At 35.7% G+C, this 19,173-nt stretch overlaps 2 protein-coding genes across 4 annotated transcripts; one reads left to right on the top strand and one right to left on the bottom strand.

The window, feature by feature from the left end:
* Positions 1-55: 55 nt before the first annotated feature.
* LOC116776843 (dnaJ homolog subfamily B member 12) lies at positions 56-6,650 on the bottom strand. Of its 2 annotated transcripts, none has more exons than XM_032670101.2 (6): positions 6,136-6,650; positions 5,437-5,546; positions 3,727-3,913; positions 2,504-2,709; positions 2,026-2,113; positions 56-1,488 (listed from the first exon to the last, which is right to left on the bottom strand). In XM_032670101.2, the coding sequence occupies exons 1-6, from the start codon at positions 6,470-6,472 to the stop codon at positions 1,340-1,342; spliced, it is 1,077 nt and encodes a 358-aa protein (XP_032525992.2). In that variant the 5' UTR covers positions 6,473-6,650; the 3' UTR covers positions 56-1,339. The 2 variants fall into 2 exon arrangements, with proteins under 2 accessions (XP_032525992.2, XP_032525993.2); XM_032670102.2 differs by having other exon boundaries at positions 3,748-3,913.
* Positions 6,651-7,162: 512 nt separating this feature from the next.
* On the top strand, positions 7,163-19,145 carry LOC116776816 (galectin-4-like). 2 transcript variants are annotated; one of them, XM_032670064.2, is made up of 8 exons: positions 7,163-7,371; positions 8,127-8,215; positions 9,092-9,299; positions 12,401-12,538; positions 13,000-13,072; positions 17,131-17,147; positions 17,283-17,450; positions 17,972-19,145. In XM_032670064.2, the coding sequence occupies exons 1-8, from the start codon at positions 7,345-7,347 to the stop codon at positions 18,029-18,031; spliced, it is 780 nt and encodes a 259-aa protein (XP_032525955.1). In that variant the 5' UTR covers positions 7,163-7,344; the 3' UTR covers positions 18,032-19,145. The 2 variants fall into 2 exon arrangements, with proteins under 2 accessions (XP_032525955.1, XP_061384992.1); XM_061529008.1 differs by having other exon boundaries at positions 7,349-7,472.
* The last annotated feature ends 28 nt before the right edge of the window (positions 19,146-19,173 follow it).

Genomic DNA, 19,173 nt, shown 5'->3' with positions numbered 1-19,173 from the left:
TTCTAAGAGGAAAATTTAAAGGTACACAGATAATATATAAAATAAAACGAACACAGAAATAAATAAGACTTTATTGTAACACTCATACAGCCACCATTCAAACAAAATGCCAACAAATAAATCCTTATCACCCGTAACCGTGGAAAACTCACCGATACAGCTGGTAGATAAAATTTAATTTGTTTTCCTCGTTGCTATATACAATCAAATGTTACCAAATATTGCCCGCTTCCACTTTGTATGGAATATCAGTACGAGCTGACGTTAACTACACACTGATAGTTTGGAGTTTTTCATTAGCCAACAGCGTTTTCACTATGTGTGACGTTAACACAAACTGTAAGCGTTTCGTTTGCCGTGCGTACTGATATTAAGGGCAAAGATCGTTGTAACGCCAGGAGCCTTAACTCCATATAATTTCTCTTTATGTCCTAATAAAATATATTAAATCGCAGACAATAGACTGATAAATTTGCCTTCACATTAATATAACTTTTAATTTTAAATCGTTGACTTATACTTACATGTGAGGATAATATGTTTTTTATTTGTGAGTAAGCTTAAAGTCCTTCTAAAACCTCTAGAGGCATTAAATACGAGATACATTTTCATTATAAGCGCCATCTATGGGTGATATTGGGAACTAGCATGCATTATATCGAACTAAATATAGTATTGCTGTGATATAGATGGCGACACTTGTCATACTAAATCTATTTATCCGTAGACAGTACATTACCACCAGCCTCGACCGTCAAATAGTTTCCAAGTCTTATAAAAAGAAATCGCGTCGACCTGGCAATATCCAGAAACTCAAAACTGCAAGTATTTAGTTTGGTATACACATGTGGTAAGTACAAATATATAATGAACATCGTTTATCAAACATAGCCTATAATATATATATAGTCTGTATTACAATAAATGCCAGAATGTATTGAAGTAGTCTTTAAAGCCAATAGTTTTTGTCCGATGGCTTGTGGCTTGGTCGTATTGTTGTCAACTCGGTCACATTTAATTAAAAATTTCAACAAAACCTTGTATTTCCTTGAAGTCAATCGTAGTTGTGAGTGATCTTAATTTCTTTATTTAAATTTTAGTGACATTTCGCAAAACAATATTCTGACTGAGAGTGGGGCATTTGTTGTTGGCTTGACATAACTTTAGAGGAGAAAATATATATATATATGTGTGTGTGTGTGTGTGTGTGTGTGTGTGTGTGTGTGTTTATAATGCACGTGTTTCTTTATTTGTGTAAATGTATAATAGTCTCACTCACATTACCATATTTGGTGTGTACATTTTGTAAGTGTGTGTTGGGATGTCTGTGTGTGTGTGTCTATCTTTGGAAGGCCTGCAGCTTCTCACAGGAGGGCAGCCTCATCTTGGTAGCTTCAGCATGTTGTCGAGCGTCACCAAAGTTCCTGGCCTTCCAAGCGGCGTTGTCCCGATAGTTCCTCTCGCGTTGGCACGCGTGGCGGAGCCCCACTGGACATTAAAAAAATTATATTAATCTGTACGGGTCATATTATATTGGACAATATATTGGTCCCAGTATATCCGATATGGTTGAACCCCAATATGCATGGCCTCCAATAAAGTATACGTAACACAGATAATATATTTAGACTTCTAATGTGTACTTAAAAATGATTGAGTGAAGCGAGCGGATCGCTGTACTGGCGACTCGGGTCATTCATCCGCGGAGATGATCCCGGCAACCGAATGTGCGACAGAGACGAGGTTGTTTGTTCGATAGACCAGCTATCCGGGGTGGGTTTCATCAAAACAGTCACACCTGACCACCAACACCAATTTTAGGTCCGGCAAACGGAACCCACGTGCAAAATCAGTTCGTAACTGACACGCTGAGGTCGCTTCAATCAACATTTTCTTGCATCCCTGGCATGTGTACGTTTTTGGCAAAACTCCACAACATATTTTTAATCATGCAAACAAGATACATATCAGATATTCAAGGACTTCTTTGAACGCAAACGTATATAGGAGGCAGTTAATCATCACCTATATACTCCTCCTCGATAGCCATCTCCAGTCTTCTGAGCGATCCCTGGTAGTCCGTGTGGAAATTCTCCTTCACGTAGTACGGCACCTATATCAACAAATACAAGTAAAGCCACAGACTATCAGCTAGCGTATACTTAAAGTTTCAGTATGAGCCTCTAATAGTGATGAGAGTCAGGAGACGTGGGACACTACTGATAATCTTGTATGTGAATTACTGTGTCCGGGCATACATAAAGTCAAATATATATATCTTTTGAGACGTGGAATGTGACGTAATTTTATGAAAAGTGACGTCATCGTATGAAATGTGACGTATCCGTAAAAAAATGTGACCTAACTTGTGTTTTTGGTGGTATAATCAAAATCCTAATACAAATTGATCAGTGATGAATTCTCCAGGAGAAAATACCAGATGAAGAGTTCGGGGAGCTGATCCACCACCACATACCAGACAAGCTATACTTATATCGTTCACCTTGAGGTTGACCGTCTCCCTAGGTACAGGATACTTCGGCGACGGCGCCAGGGTGTACACCGGCTCGCTGATGAAGAAACCAGACATCATGGACAACAGAACCAGCGCTATCACCGGCAACAGTTGGACCAGGCCCGCGTGGCTGTCCCGGGGCTCCGGCTCGCGGGCCCGGCGGCGGTACGCGGGGGGCGAACCACCCGGGAAGGCTGATAGATAATTACATAATCTAAGACTCGCGCGAGCATTCATTTGAATGGAACGTAATATTTTTTTGTTATTTTTAAAAACTACACAATCCCGACGCTTCGTGATCACGGGCGGACGAGACGTGAATGTCTGTCTGTTGGTCTTATTATCTATGTACCGCCAACGAGTTCTTAATTATCTGGCGCACCGCTCTGGACATCGGCGTCAACGTCAGACGATAGTTATTAACTTTGTGATAGAAATTCATGGACATTTAATGCCCATGAGGACCAACTTTGCGTAATTTTTAGCAAAAATTCCATATAGGAACATATCACATCACGCACTTGCGGCAGACTGCAGACTATCAAAGACCCTTGATGAAAGGCATCGAATCAATTGACCTTGAATATACAGAATACCAATATTTTTTCAAAAAATCAATGAGATCAGATATTTTCGCTAGTATTCATAGATGCGGAAACAATATTTTTTTCGGATTTAATATTTACATCGCGCCGACCGTGATCACGGGCAGACGAAATCGAAATGACCAGTCCCGAGTTTTCGTCAAAAAAAAATCAACAGTGAGCTAACATTTTGATAGACAGTAAATAACGCGAGCAGGTTTCGAACCTGCCCACTATGGTACATATATTTGCATTCGCATTTGAGAAATGTGCATATATTTTTTATTGCGTGCATGAAAATTCCGCTAAATCGATTTTGATGAAACCCTCCAATGATATAGCTCGCGGTAAGGACAACCGGCTGCATTCGTCCCACTATATGGCTGACATAGTTTTGTGGGCATAGATTTGATTCTTAGAGATAATTATCTTGAACCGCTTTATGTATATGTCGCAAGCAATTTGTATGATCTGTCCGCTCACAGTTTGCCGAAGGCAGAACGCAAATTTTCATCAATATATTATTTCCCACCAAATTTTTCTCGTTTAATGTTAGGTTAGGTTCATTTTTTAAAAATTTCATTATATATATATAGTTATAGTTATAAGTAATCCAGAGTACAGTACCCGTGAACGACAACCCCCCACCTGTAGCCCCAAAAAACATGTTGAACAGCTCCTCCGCTGTCAGGTCTGACTCGAATCCTCTCGCGTAGTACGTGTGGTGGTGACTCGGCGCCGGTTCGTCCCCACGGAGATCATACTGCTTCCTCTTCTCAGGATTCGTCAGTATGGCTGCCGCGTTGCTTATAGCCTGTGAATTTTGATATTAATTCAAATTTACAAAACTATTTAGTTCAAGTCGGTCCTTATTACAATATCCATGAGACAGTCAAGTCCCGTTGGAATAGGTCCAAGTGTTTCAGAGATTATCCGGAACAAACAGACAAACATCGTTTGGAATGTGATACTGATATATGCGTATACTAAAAAAAATTTTAATATCGCAAACATACACTGAAATTATATATAAAGGATTGGGTGCCCTCATCAGACACAATGTAACTTTAAACTGAGCCGCTAGAGGTCGCTAGTTGTGTTCATAAAAATAATACTACCAGGTAGCTGATAGATATATATATATATATATATATATATTTATAAAGAGAGACCCTGCTCCCTTTAAAACATTTATTAAACAATATAGCGTATCCATTAACTTATACCTTAATAAAATTTCATCAAAATCGGCTCAGTGATTTCGCGAACCATTAAAAAATAATTACCTATACTGTTACTTATTAGTTACACTTAGTGTTGCTGAGTGATGTGAGGTCAAGTGTGATGCGGGGAGGTCGGTCACTGTATTGTATCAGCTTCTGTCATAGTCTTGCTACTCATCACAGTATTTGTATTGAGAATTCAGTAGTGTTAGTGAATACTATAAAAACAAATTAACAAGCAAAGCAGGGTGATTTGTAGAGTGTTGAAATAGAAGAATTGAATGTTTAGTATGTAAGGAGTCATCATCATCAGCCTATCGGAGTCCGCTGCTGAGCAAAGGCTTCTCACATGGAGAAGGTTAGAGCTTTAATAACCATGCTGGCTCAAGACGGGTTGGCGATTTCAATCTTATAATTTCAAATTATAAGTTCAGGTTTCCTCACGATGTTCTCCTTCACCGTCTCTCAGTGGTGTCTGAATACTCTTAGAAAGTACATATGACTGGGAAGAGATCACATTGGTACTCGCCAGGTTTCGAACCCGCGCCCTCAGGTATGAGAGGCGGGCGTTTAACCTCCAGGCCACCACGACTTATGTAAGGAGTAAGTTATAATACCTCAATGGCTTGCGGCGACTACTTGCGGCGATGAATTGGTCAAGGGAATGAGTAAAAAATTATTGAAATGAAATTTCTTATGCCACTTCCGACAAGGTTGCGTTCAACGTTCAACGCTCCCGGGTGCGGATAGAGAGAGACGGAGCTAAGGTGAAAAAAGTTTGCCTTACAATAAAAACAAGGGACTCCGGGCATTATTTTTTCTTTCAAGCTACTATAAAACGATAGTATATAGAAAAACGAAAAAGTCATAGATAGTTTAATTTTAAGATCAACAAATAGGTCTTTTAGATACAGCTATATATATATATATATGAAATAATAAAAATTTTACTGTTTTGTGGGTAATATTGAAATAACTCATTTGTGGACACTTACATGGTATTTGCACAGAAATATTTTTCCTATTTCAATTTTTGTTTGTTGTTCCAAGGGATATCTCAAACGGATGGACCGATTTTGATGAGACTCTCACTGGCAGATAACTGATAGAATACCTTAAATGCCTCGGCAGCCCCTGGAGCGTGATTTTTATCAGGATGCAACTGTAGCGCCAGTTTCTTGTAAGCCTTTTTGATATCCGAATCCGTCGCTTCCTTGGTGACTCCTGCAAATTCCAAAACCGAACCTATAACTTATTTCATGCATGATACATGCATATGAATATGAGCCATGCAAGTATACTCTATTTCCACCATTACATGCATATTTCTCATTGAACGCATGTTTTTAAACAACAAATCATCGAGAATGAGTGATTCGACAATGAACTTTTCCTTTTTAAAAAAGTATTCGAGTATTTTAGTTAATTGTTAATTACTATTAATAATATTATTTTATATAAAACTATTTTTCGTCTGTGTCTTAAGCACATTCCTATATCAACAGCTTTACTGATGATTTTGTAATAAGAAATAAAAATATGTTTAATTAATTCATTGGCAATTAACACACAATGTATATTAAAACCTGTCACATGTAAAAAAAAGCTAATTTAAATAATTTTTTTCTGTGTTTAAATCGTCAAAAATTAACACTTTTTAACAAATTTCCATATATATAGACTTTCATATATGCTTGCAATGATTAGTATGATTAATGAAAACTCTGAGGTCACTATAGATCACTTTATTCAAGACTGTAGGTCACGGAATGGAACAGCGCCCTTGACGATAATCAAAATTTTCTCAACTCACCTAGTATTTCATAATAATCTTTGCATTTCGTGTTAATCCTTCTAACTGCTTCCATCTGTTCTGTAGTATACTCTTGTTGTTGTGGCTGGTGGTTTGGAGTTTTCCTTCGTCGTAACTCGTCAGCACTAGGGCTGCTCGGAGGGGTCTTTTTAGAGGCGCTTCCTGTGCCACTAGCAGCCCTAACTCTCGCCAGAAGCTCCTTGGCATGCGGGCTTGGGTATAACATTTCAGCTTTCAGCAGAAATCTCTCTGCTTTCGATACATTCCCGGATCTGAAGGCCACTTGTGCAATCTCGATGCATTTCTCAGCTTCATCTTTATTCGCTTCAATGGTCATTTTGTTACTCCCAACACACAACAGCCACCCTCGAAATCAAACAAACAGGTGGACCAATATTTGACGCAATAGTGTAATTAAATTATCATAAATAGCCTTTATTTTTTTAATACCATTATTATATTAGTTACAACAGATATACTACTGCGCCACCGATTATAATGAGCAGTGAAAAATACTGGTATTGCCCTTTAAATTATCCAAATATTGATAGTAAATTAAAAAATTGGAAATAAAATTGAAATTAATAATACTTAAATCAAAATAAAATTTACAAATGTGGTCACTAATTGTCTGTTTAATATTTTGAAGTAATAATTAGGTAATCACCTACTAATGGCCTGATAACTGATGATCTTAATTTTTTGTTAAGGTTCGAATGCCTACTATAAAAAAGCGAATGATAATATATGAAGTTATCTTATTTCAACTTTAATTTAACCTTTAATATAGAAACTAAATTTAATGCCATTAATATATATAAAACTAATTTTATATAAGTCGAATATTATTTTTTTATTATGTAATATGGGTATCGAATATATTATTTTATACAATTTTTCATCGTATTTCAAAAGAAACAATAAGTGAAAAAGTTATATATTATTTAAAAAAAATGGGGAACCATTTGTTATACTTACCTTATTAGACATTTCCTTATTGGCAGAACCAGAATGACATTCCATCTTTGAGACTGACGTTATTCCATGCCGTCATATGACGCATGACGCATTAGTGAAATCAATCGAAAGATATATATATTAGTGAATAAGGCGTATCCGGTGTTTTTTAGCGTTATATTTTGGAAATAGTGGTTAAAATTAAGATATTCCTATATAATTTATCGCACAATTTTAGTTAATTCAATTATAATGGCCGCTCAGCCCATATACAACCCTGTAAGTAGCATTAAGCATGAAGTTTCTACGTTCTGTATTTTGTTGTATTCTCGTGTCTCCGGCGACACCAAGGACATTTTGTAGATACGAATAGTACAACAGTTAAGTAAATACCGCATAATTATCATATATAAAGTGTATATTACAAGGTCTGCCTCTACATCTCAGGAATCCTTAAATAGCATAACGAATCTTTTAACTATTGTATTTTCCTTGTCTCGTGACTGTAGCGTTAATGAAAAGGTTGAAAAAAATATACTATTTATATATTTATGAGATTAACCTTATTATATATATGCTTTTTATTATATCCTAGAGAATATTGCACATCATCATTCTCATATACTGAATAGAACAATAATATAACAGAATTGTCTCATGAATCATACAATAACTTACACCTATAATACATATGAGAATACTATAATCATCACTAAAATATAATTTTCATTTACCCTACATAAAATGCACTGATATGATTAAATTTACCTTAACAACATGTCAATAGTGATTGAACCTAATAATGATAAGGAAATATATATATGAGATATTCAATATATTTTCAAGTGATATAATTAATAGTTATAAAGTACATTTCTACAGAAAGAGCTGAATTAAAAAAAAAAACAATTAAAAAGTTGTCAATATTTCACTGAACATCTGATTTTTAAATATTTTTAAGTTTTGTTTACATTCTTTATCTCGTTTCATTGGATGTTGTATCATAGTGTTTCTTAATGAATATTGTGCGTCAGGTAATCCCATGTGTCCACCCGATCCCTGGTGGCTTGTTCCCCGGTCGCATGATAAGGTTCCAAGGGAGTGTACCGCCCGGCGCCCAACGGTAAGCTTTTAAAGATTATATATCCCGGCTATGATGCTTGTATGACACTGCCACATACATTGTATAAGCCAATATGTGATTACAGTAGTAAATAGTTTTCAAAACGGAAAAATAACTATTTCATTAGTTTTTAATCTGTGCATATGTTTGATTTATTGATTATTCTTAGGTTTTACGATATTGTATTGATGAAATTTAATTCGTATGATAATTTTATTACGACAATTATATCGGGTACCAAAATATAATCGATATACGCTCTTAGCAATATCTAAATTAAATTTAGTTAAAAATTTACTTTAAAAAAACGACACTGTTTGCCATGGAATTGAGATATAAATGGTCTTTGTATAATTTTTAAGATGTCTTAGATTTTATTTATTTAGTGTACAGAGATTCTGTGTGAAATCTCATCTGAGTGGTGTGGGTAGGCGATCTCGAGACTTGCCATGCTGAGATCTCGAGGGACAACAAATTCAATCCTGGCTAGATCGAGGCATAGCGATAGTATTGTTTTAATTAAATAACAGAAAATAATGAAACTCCAAACTAAAGTAATCACATCAATCTCGGACGAGATCTCGACAGGCTTTCGAGATTGTTCTCGAAAAATGAGGCGAGATCTCGAAAGTTTCGGCACCAGATTGCATTCATTACTTTGGTTATACAAGTTTTGGGGTCCTGATGGATAAAAAATGTCTCCAGTTTCACTACAAACAAAATATTATTTTATGGACTAATAGCTGTAGTTGTAAAGGAACACGTGTTTAGAGGAAATATACAGCCTTCTCTTCAGCTGAATTTAGCCCAAAATATGCAAGTGTTTCCTACAAAATTCTCTGTCCCTGATATTCTTATATCCTGTACATCAAATAGATTCGCGATCAATTTCCAATGCGGTCCCAACACTGATCCCCGGGACGACATCGCCCTCCATCTCAACTTCCGCTTCGTGGAGATGTGCGTCGTTAGGAACCACTTGACGGCGATGAGCTGGGGGGTGGAGGAGACCAACGGCGGCATGCCTCTAGTGCGAGGGGAGGCTTTCGAGGCCCTGGTTCTGTGTGAGCCGCAGTCCATCAAGGTAGGATATAGGGAACAGCTTGGACTTTACACAGTGAGAGTTTTAATATTAGTCTCAGTCTAAGACTCTCCCATATTATAGTCTAGACTGTAGATAAAATGACAAATAATTTGTTACTGTTAGTGAGACTAACGTCACATAGATCGTGATTTTAAATCCGTGTAATCTAAAATCAGGCTAGAATTTGTAGTATCAAGACTATGTTCAACCGACTGTTCGTTCATCGCCTTTAATGTTTCGTCCGTCAATTATAACGAAAAGGACTCGCATACATAAAACAGCAGTCATGTTTCCCATCACTTAAATGACCTGGCTGGGTCACATATTTCTCAATACATGTTAATAAACACTAAGTAGGGTATTTAATAGGCCCCAGTACATACCTCACTTACCCTATCAACTAGGGTATATAGGGTAAGTCCGGGGTGGATGGAAATTTTTTTCTTAAATGCTGTCCACAATAACCTTCACGTTTTTTGTATTTGTAATTAAACTTTAAACGATCGACGTTAAAATTTTAGTAAAAAAAATGAGTATTTCTAATGAGATAGCTTAAAAAAGTATATTTTCTTTTCGATCACCATCACGGCCATCTCTCCCAAAGAATCCGGGGAACGAGAACATCCTTAATTCTATTCGTAGAATAATCTTTGGTCTTATTTCTTATTTTTGACAGCCTTTTTTTTCTCTATACCACATTCAGAACATTTCATCAAATTGAGTACAGTTTCCGTGAACCCAGTACCGACTGACTGACATCGTGCATTGAAGCCATTCCTCGCAGAAACGAGTTTCCTATTTATTTTTCGTTTGATGTCATATCTGACGTCACTCCGTCACTGCCATCAGATAGTCTTCGAAAAGCCTTCCTTTTTTGGCTATATTTTGACATATTTTCTGAAGTTTATGTATTCTTCCGAGATTATTGTTCCGACTTATTTTGCCTCTTAACGAATTTCGAATTGTGTTTGCGGAATAGCTGTTATTCGCTATAGAACTCGATACCGTGTGTTATCCCCATTAGATGGACAGTTGAAACCCAATGTCCTGTCATATCTTGATATCTGAGCTTCTTTGTTGAATTGATTATATAATTGTGGCTGTTTGACAAACACGTAAGCGACATTTCTAACGTATTTTATTGTTGACGGAAAGCCTTTCGCTGGATTCGTTTTGATACGACTGACTAATATATTAACGTTTTCTTCTCCAAACAAATTAGATGGTACCATAGGCACATTTTTGATTTTTTATTATTATTCGTTTTTGACTTTCTTTGTAGGTTTTTTTTTTGCAAATTTTTGTTTTATATGCGCCGGCATCAACAGAAGGTTCATTTTTTTGAACAGCAATTACAGCTAGTGAATCCTCACTCCGATTGCCTCTTACAACTGCCTCCGCTTGTATTTCATAGGCATCTAAGACAAGTGCAATAAAAATAAGATAGTTTTTGTACCCGTATAACGCGATGTAGCCGTCATGACCGAACTAACACTGGGCCATCTATCCTTATCGTCCGGATGTCCGCACCTAAAAACGTACAAGTCGCAACACTAATTTCGGGACTAGGAAAAAAGTTTTGACTCTCATACTTCGCAATCAAACCTAAAAATAAAGTTAATTTAAGGTAACTAGTATCACGACAACCTAAAACTAAAATGTCTTACAGTATACCTGCTGCGCAAAACAAATAATAATGATATAATTCACTTTTTGTTTGTTTTTTATAAAATTTAACGTATCTTCGCTGTTAGTCATATCACGAAACAAACTAGCGACAACCAGCCAATAGTTCTGGAATTTGCCCACCTCTTTCTTTTGGCCATCTTTCCCTTATCCCCATCTACCCCGGAATTACCCTGCATGGTATAAGTACAGAGTATACACTAAATATATTTGTAAAACACGCTTAGTACTCAGTAGAACATCTAGAATTTAATTCGTCCTTACAAACATGATTCGATTTGGAGCCATTTTTGTGTTTCTGCAAACATCCATAGTGCTGCGTGAGTCGCACGACGTTGCATAAAACCTTCTCGTATATGAACTAACCGGTTTTTTTAAAGTTTATTGGTGTTAATCATCGCATTTCCTGCACGTCACTAGTTTTATCAAACAGCACGTACAGTACCGTGAATAGTTTTCTGCTATCAATTGTTTTAATGTACGGAAGTCATATATGTATATATGAAAAACGGGAAAGACATACTTTATTCTTAACATCAGGCCAACTAAATTACATGTCCAATTAAAATATAGTTATAGAGTTATTTAGTTTTAGAATTGAAATTTTCGCTAATAGGTACGTTACACGGATTTTATAGAAAATATATAAGAATTTATACATATTATAAATAAAATTGGAATATCTGTTTTTAATATTGATATACAGACACGAAGATAACATTTGTTACACTTTTCGTCTGTCTGTCTGTTTGTTCCGGCTAATCTATGGAATGGCTGGACCGATTTTGACGGGATTTTATTGGCAGGTAGCTGATGTAATAAGGAGTGACTTAGGCTACTTTTTATCTCGATTCTAAAATAAAGCATTATCACGCCGAATCGAAGGCCGGGTGCGTGCGGCGTTTAGAAGTTTTTTATTTTGTTTTTTAAACAAACGGAGTTGCGGGTAACAGCTAGTATATAATATTTACGTCTGAAGTTATACGAAAATCACGGCAAAACATCTGAATATATTTGAATAAATGAAAGTATTAACTTCGGTTTAATTCGCGTATTTTATTATTCTTAATCTACACACCCCCGACGTTTCGTCTACATAGCACTTTGCAGCAACCGTGATCACGGGCAGACGAGATGTTAATGTCGCGAAAGTCATTGTATTCGAAAAAAGTTTTTTTTTTTAATTTTATTTTAAAACACTCGGCCTTTTAACAGCCACTGTGTCGATTAGTCTAAAGTCACGAAAATTAACGATTTTTATAACCATTACGTCTTCAGCGCTGATATTTTTTTGTGCATGCGAAATTTTTTGTTGATTAAATAATTTTCCATCGAATGATGTCGCGGGGGACCAGGCTGTTAAGAGAAATATGCTAGAAGTACATTATGTTGTGTAATGCTTGAAACTTACCCAGGTCGCGCTGAATGGGGTGCACTTCTGTGAGTTTCCGCATCGTATACCCTTCCAAAGGATCAGCCACCTGACCGTGGACGGTGACGTCATGCTGCAATTCGTCGGCTTCGAGGGAGCCCAGCCAAGCCAGATGTACATGGTGAGGGGTTCCGTGAGGTTATGACACACATATGGACAAGTTTTAGCCCTTATAGGGTCACAATAGACGCTATTTCATATGCAAAAATCTTCGGCGGTATTTGTGTATTTTGATACTACTTTATTTACCTATATTTAGAAGCGTTTTTGTCAGAATTTTCGCGCCATACTAATTGTATATTTTTTTCATCTTTTATTTACCAAATTCACCCTAAATCGAATCAGCGAATTAAATGATTTTTATTTTTAAGTGAAGTCTAAAAATTAGAAAAAAAAAATCCTAATGAATACTCAGATATTTTGGTAGCTAGTAAAAATAAATATAAAGACGCGCTCACCTATATTGAAAGTCGTTAATTATGTCTAAAATTACTACATTATTCCAGAAGTTACAGCCCATATAAATATTTGACCTGTAACTTCTGGGATCAGAAATTTTCATAAAAAAAATAATCTCTTCAGGCGGAACCTCCATCATATGCCAGCTATGGCGCTCCGCCCTCGTACGGCGCCCCCGGCTATGGAGCACCCCAAGGTATGTTGAATAAGCACCCTGTATATAGATATAATTTTGGTGGTTCCGTCTACAAACGGCACGGAATTTAATTATAAAAAACTAATATATACTAACATTTAGCATGTCAATAGAAAGTGCGTGGAAAATTCTTAATGGTTTTGGTTGAAAAATATATACGCGTGCAAGAACATTGTATATACAGGATGATGGTCATGGCAAGGGAACAGAATATTAATTAGGAAGAGTCAGAGGGATGTAATTCTTCTAGCAGATAACAGATAACATTAAGGAGTGATTTAATATAACAAAGGATAAGGAAAGGAACAGAGCGGAACAAAAAATAGTGCTTTGAAAAATATTTTTTCTATGAGCAATAACATAAAAAATATTGCTTTAATTATATATAAGTATTTATCTGTATACAGTCATTATAACATTGAACATGGGGAAATCACTCCAACACCATACATCACATTTTTGTCCGTAATCAAATAATTTTACGCGGATGGGCCATTTTTTTTTTGTTGTTTTTTTGCAATTTTTTCATCACAAGTCTGAGATGAAATGATTTTTTTAACACCGTGCGCTAATTTATATATATTTTAATGGATCTATGGTGTCAGAATAATATATTTTTGTTACGGACAACGGGTGAGTATTGTACGCTCGTATTATTGCTTATCTGTGGTCTGATAGTGTTTTTTTTTTTAAATTATTATGTCATATGTGTTCTGTGACCAGAAATATTAATTACGTACGATTTTATATACAATTATTGGTTTATTTCATAGTTTTAGTATTATTTTTTTCTAATTAATTAATGTCACATGTCAAATGTCAAACACGTGGGTTGGAAAATAGTTAATATAAAAAAAAATCTGAGTAATATATATATATATATATATATATATATATGTAGATATTTGTCACACAATAAATTTTAACAGACATGCCCCAACGTAACAATATAACCTTTGTAAACAAACCGACCCGTACCAAGTGATGCTTTGGCACCGCTACACTATATGTGTCTCTTTCACTCGCGCTGTATTAAAACGATACACGCGGTCGCGTCGGTACATCATGGTATCGGTCGTTGTTACGTCACAGAATATATATATATATATTTGTAGGTATTTCTTGTACTATGCTTTTAGTATTCTTATAACTAACTAACCAATAGCGTCGCTTCTGTTGCTTTAGTTTTGATGATAGCGTGCTTATAATTTTATTGGTGATTTTAATTATTTTCTTCGTTGTTTTCTTTGTAGGCTTCTACTAGTTATTGTATCCAGGATGTGCCGGTTAACAGTGTAGGTATTCGTTTTTTATATTTTTACAAAACACACACACACACACATACACACACACACATAAACAATGTTTATAGTTGAAAGATTCTAATAGAAAATAGTTTTTATTATCTATGAATCCACACACACACACACACATGCAAACTCCTTGTCACAGACAATTGTACAAAAGAAGCGAAGAGGCTTTGGACGGTGTAAAGCGAAATTGAATCTTATAATGTACTAAATAAGGTTCATCATAAATAAAAGGTCCCCCGACCTTAACTCTATCATACAGTTAGCGGGACTGTGTGATGTGTATAAATGTAGCAATAATTTAGTTAGTTTTTTTTTACAAACGCACACACACGTACATGTTCACACACGCACGCACACGCACGCGCACGCGCACGTGCTCTATGATATATTTGTTATCCTTTTTCAACCTGAATAAATTTTATCTAATTTTTTTTTTCAGGTGATTTATGGAAAACATTTTTTTTGTACAGGCGTTAGTTAAGCCAATTTGATTTTCATTCGCGAAACATCTTTAACATCATGTATTCAATATATTAATTGCATCGATTTTTTCTTTACCTTTAAGATGTTTGTTTGTTGATTATTTTTTTTAATAAATAAGTCGGCCTCATAAGAAAATTATTACCAAAATTCCAAGCCAAAAAGCTTTTATACGCGGTAGCTTAGTGTTGTTTTGTTGTGTAACAAAATATATAATAGTTTTTAATTCATTTAAACTATGCCGCCGTCATAACGACCTACAGGCCTGTCGAGTTGATCTGAGCAACCGGTGCTATAGCTGGTTTCCTATAACAGCGCTGGAGTTGTTGCATTTTTTTTATATAACTTCGCATTTTATTGTTCAAATAAATATTTATACTGTATATGTTGTTTATTTTTATTTTAGTTTATCCCGAAACTTTAAAAAAAATAAGTGTTTTGTTTTTTTTTGTCGTTTTCGCTTCAGAATATCCTTTTTTATCGGTACATTTACTGAAAACTGTCGTAGTCAAGTTTCCCAGTTAGTTTTCAGTAATGAACCTCCCCACACGATAATATCCGCGTAGATATATGTGTGACTGCAAACCGTCCGTGTTTATTTTTACGATGATAACTCGTACTAGGGACACCGGTAACGGTCCTCGCGGGCGATTTAATAATTACTGAATTTTACCGGGACATTTGCACCGCAAAAGAGTATCAGAAATCTCTGGAGACTTGAAATGTTGATTTAAAAAAAACTATATAGAAATCTGACAAGATTTTAAAATACGACGCTACTTGGAATCAAATTACCTCGATTTCCTTGGGGGAATTTTCTGCTTTTCCTAACTGAATCCTTAAACAGTGCTAATGTGTGAGGTCTGCTGGAGAAAAACGTCGTTTTTTTTTTGGTTTTTAAAAAAATATTGATATATATATATATATATTTAATTCCAATCAAAAGAAACAATAGAATATCGCTCTTACAACGTAGTCCAAGGAATATTTTTTGGCGATCTCGTTCAGTTCTTAATATCCCGCTGTTTTTGCCTTCCTAGTCCTACCGGTTTTTCATGGGCCTCAGATTTGGTGACAGCCAAAAATCGCCGCTCATTAAACCATAAAATCAAAGGGAAACTAAGCATAACTTTAAAAAACTAAGTACGCGTTTTTTTTTAGTTTATATCTACACTATACCGACGTTTCGGTTCAAAGGTGATTAAAAAAAAGTTGTCAATGCCGAGGGTGGGTAGTTTTAAAATAATAAAAACGCTTAGATATCTGAAAATCTTAGTTATTAGTTATTATGTAAGCAAAATTTTCATATTTGACTTAACTTGGGGCTAATCCGCTTTGGTTTCTAAGTCAAACACGGACCCATGACCGTATGAAGCGCATTTGAGTCCCAGTGAGCAATACAACAACTCTAGCAATATTAATGTTGTTTAGGTACAATTTTATTGTGAGACGCATCATGGCTATGTGATCAGTGTAAATAAAACGCCAGGCGCCTCTCGATTTGCGTTTGTCCAAGGCCAATAGTATTTCGTAATCGCATCAATAGTTGCGTCGGTTCTCGACCATCTCGGACGTCCAATAGCCTCTACCTTGCTCCACTCTCAGTCTCGCGGAAAATCTTGTTCCATCAACAAGAATTATTGTGGTGAAACGCAAATTCACGGTTACCCACAATAAGAGCTGATTTTTAAGAGCAACGGTAAAATTTTACGCTAATTTCAAGCAGAACGGACTTGCAACTATATCGAAACGGATGTCAAAGATGAAAAAAACATCGATTTTGGTGAATTTTGTAGGTTCGAATTGAAAAGCATGAGTTTTTACATAACGCCCGAAAAAAAATAACGATAAGTTGATGAATGTTACCGGTAACTATTCATTACCGGTAAATCCATTTGGACACCGAGAAATTGTAATTCTGTTTACATTCCTATATATATATATATATATATATTCTTGTATCTAAACTTAGTGCAAATATATATATATATATTTCATGTGGTGAACAAAAAATTAAAACAATAAAAAAAAAATCAGTCTTTCAAGGGAGCCTATTAAACCTTTTTGATGATCAATACCTCTATGAAGAAGTTATCATAATTGTAACACCTAGCAGGTCAGTTCTGGACAGAAACTATGAGTCCGTTACTCAGCTCGGGTTGACGTTAATATAAGACATTGTTAAATAAAAAATGCTAACTACCCCCAAAACATTTACATATTCCTCTCGATAGATTCTATATCGTCTCATTTCTCTTCTTGCAGGTGGTTTCGGTGGAGCGGTGAGTTATTTTTTTGCTAAAAACTCCATACAGATATATTTCAAGTTTAAAGCAGATTTAAGTATCAATGTTCATATATATGTATAGGCCATCAGGCATAGTGAGTTATAGATTTTTTCCGTACACGAACCATAGGTACCCCCACAATACGCGGGGGCCCAAACAGTACCCCAGTATACTCAAGAGCGTCGTGGTATGGGAACCGGGGCGGCCGTGGGATTGGGCGTTGGGGCCCTGGCCGCTGGTGGGCTGGCGGGTTATGCACTAGGCGGGGGCTTCAGCAGCAATAGCCCTACCGAGGAGGTAGGTATAATGCATAACCAAATCGGACTATATCCGACGAAAACCGTGATCACATCCGAAATTTTTTTTGCCGAATCTTTACCGTATTTTCCCATTAAACTAGACAATTCCGACATTAGGCGGGACTGAAATTATTTTAGATAAAATAACTGTCTCTCGTCCCGTCGAACCACCACATTCCGTGAAGCGACAACGATCGCCAGATTGTTTTAAGGTAACCGAAGTAATGTAAGAGAAATCTTTATCCACGGATGCTAACGAAAATCTAAGTGTCAACGACCTCGGATACATATTTACATGACAAAAGTATATAAAATTGGATGGAGGAATTAAATTATCATTTCCCTTGAAACTGTGACAGAATATTTTTGTTTTTTCGTCACCAAATCCCGCACTATTTGAATACATCAAAAGATATTTTAATGAGAAACGTTAAAACTGTCAGTGTTAAAGTAAAATGGTGACACGTGTTAAGGTTCATTTTTTTTTTGTTATTAAACATGTTTATTCTGTTTTATAAGGTACAGACATCTTCGTTCACTGAGAACGTAGACTTTGGCGGCGATGACTGGATGGATTAAAGGCCTTATATATACACACACACACACACACACACACACATATATATATATATATATTTATATCGTCGGGGATAGTGCAAATCCGCGTAACTGACATTGGAGAATTCCGCGTATCTGCCTTAGAAGCACATTTTCAGAATATGGTCTAAACTGAAACATTTTCTCGATTAATCACTAAATAATGACTCAACGTGAAAAAAATACCTTACGCGTGATTAAATTAAGAATATTTTTTAAGTTTATAACTTCCGTAAAACTAATCTGAAAGCGGATACGCGGAATTATCCAATGCTATGCTTACGCGGATTTGGACTGCACCGACGATATGCGTGTGTGGCTGCGGAAGAAATTCACAAAATATATAAATGTACATTGAATTCTTATAAGATTTATATGAAAAAAAAAATATATACAACATATAATTTAAGATAAATAATTTTTATTACATATATATATAAAAAAAAAACTAGTTTGTTGACGCGTTTAAAATATTTATGTCGTGACAGTTGTTTCGAATATATGCCTTATGAGCCTTCGCTGAAAGCCTTAGATGTATGAATGTAAATGATATATATATGACACTAAACGCCGCCTTCATCCCAAATTAAACCGAGAATCTCTCGTATGTTCTCCATCGTGACTGCATACGGAGCGTTTCGCGTTTTCCGTTCAACATCACGTTAGTGCTGTAATGTGTTTATGAATAAAGACTTAACGCTCCGTATGTAGTGTATGCGAACACGTGATAGGCATAAAAATCGTATAATACGCGAGAGCTCGAAACCAAATGCTTCTAATTTATAAAAATATTTTATATAGCAACAATTTTAAGTGTCGAAATTTGTTATACTGGATTACTATTGGTCGTTATTAAACGTACCGACCAATCATAGCCCGAGATTCATTTTTGCACCAAACTGCTATTGTTACCTAAATTATAATTATCTTAAAAACTACTAGCCTTTTTAAAGGCGTATTTAATTATTTCCACCCGCAATTTTAAAACGCTATGTTTCTGCCTCGTGTACTGGCACAGCACAACCGCCATGTTGGATGGCATTAAAAACAATATAGAAGAAATATATTATAATATAAGATGTGTTGATTTTTAAAATTTTGTTTTATTTACCCCCCTTCCACGG

Source organism: Danaus plexippus (assembly GCF_018135715.1).
Source record: "Danaus plexippus chromosome 29 unlocalized genomic scaffold, MEX_DaPlex mxdp_36, whole genome shotgun sequence".
Taxonomy (NCBI): domain Eukaryota; kingdom Metazoa; phylum Arthropoda; class Insecta; order Lepidoptera; family Nymphalidae; genus Danaus; species Danaus plexippus.
The sequence above is the reverse complement of the archived record's forward strand: the minus strand, read 5'-3'. Positions and strand labels throughout refer to the sequence as shown.

Coding starts and splice junctions, on each gene's coding strand:
- LOC116776843 (XM_032670101.2), bottom strand. CDS start 6,472: ATGACCATTGAAGCGAATAAAGATGAAGCTGAGAAATGCATCGAGATT. Junction 2,710..3,726: donor TGGGGGGTTGTCGTTCACGG/GTACTGTACTCT, acceptor ATTATCTATCAG/CCTTCCCGGGTGGTTCGCCC. Junction 1,489..2,025: donor TATCGAGGAGGAGTATATAG/GTGATGATTAAC, acceptor TTTAATGTCCAG/TGGGGCTCCGCCACGCGTGC.
- LOC116776816 (XM_032670064.2), top strand. CDS start 7,345: ATGGCCGCTCAGCCCATATACAACCCT. Junction 12,539..12,999: donor AGCCAAGCCAGATGTACATG/GTGAGGGGTTCC, acceptor TAATCTCTTCAG/GCGGAACCTCCATCATATGC. Junction 17,451..17,971: donor GCAATAGCCCTACCGAGGAG/GTAGGTATAATG, acceptor CTGTTTTATAAG/GTACAGACATCTTCGTTCAC.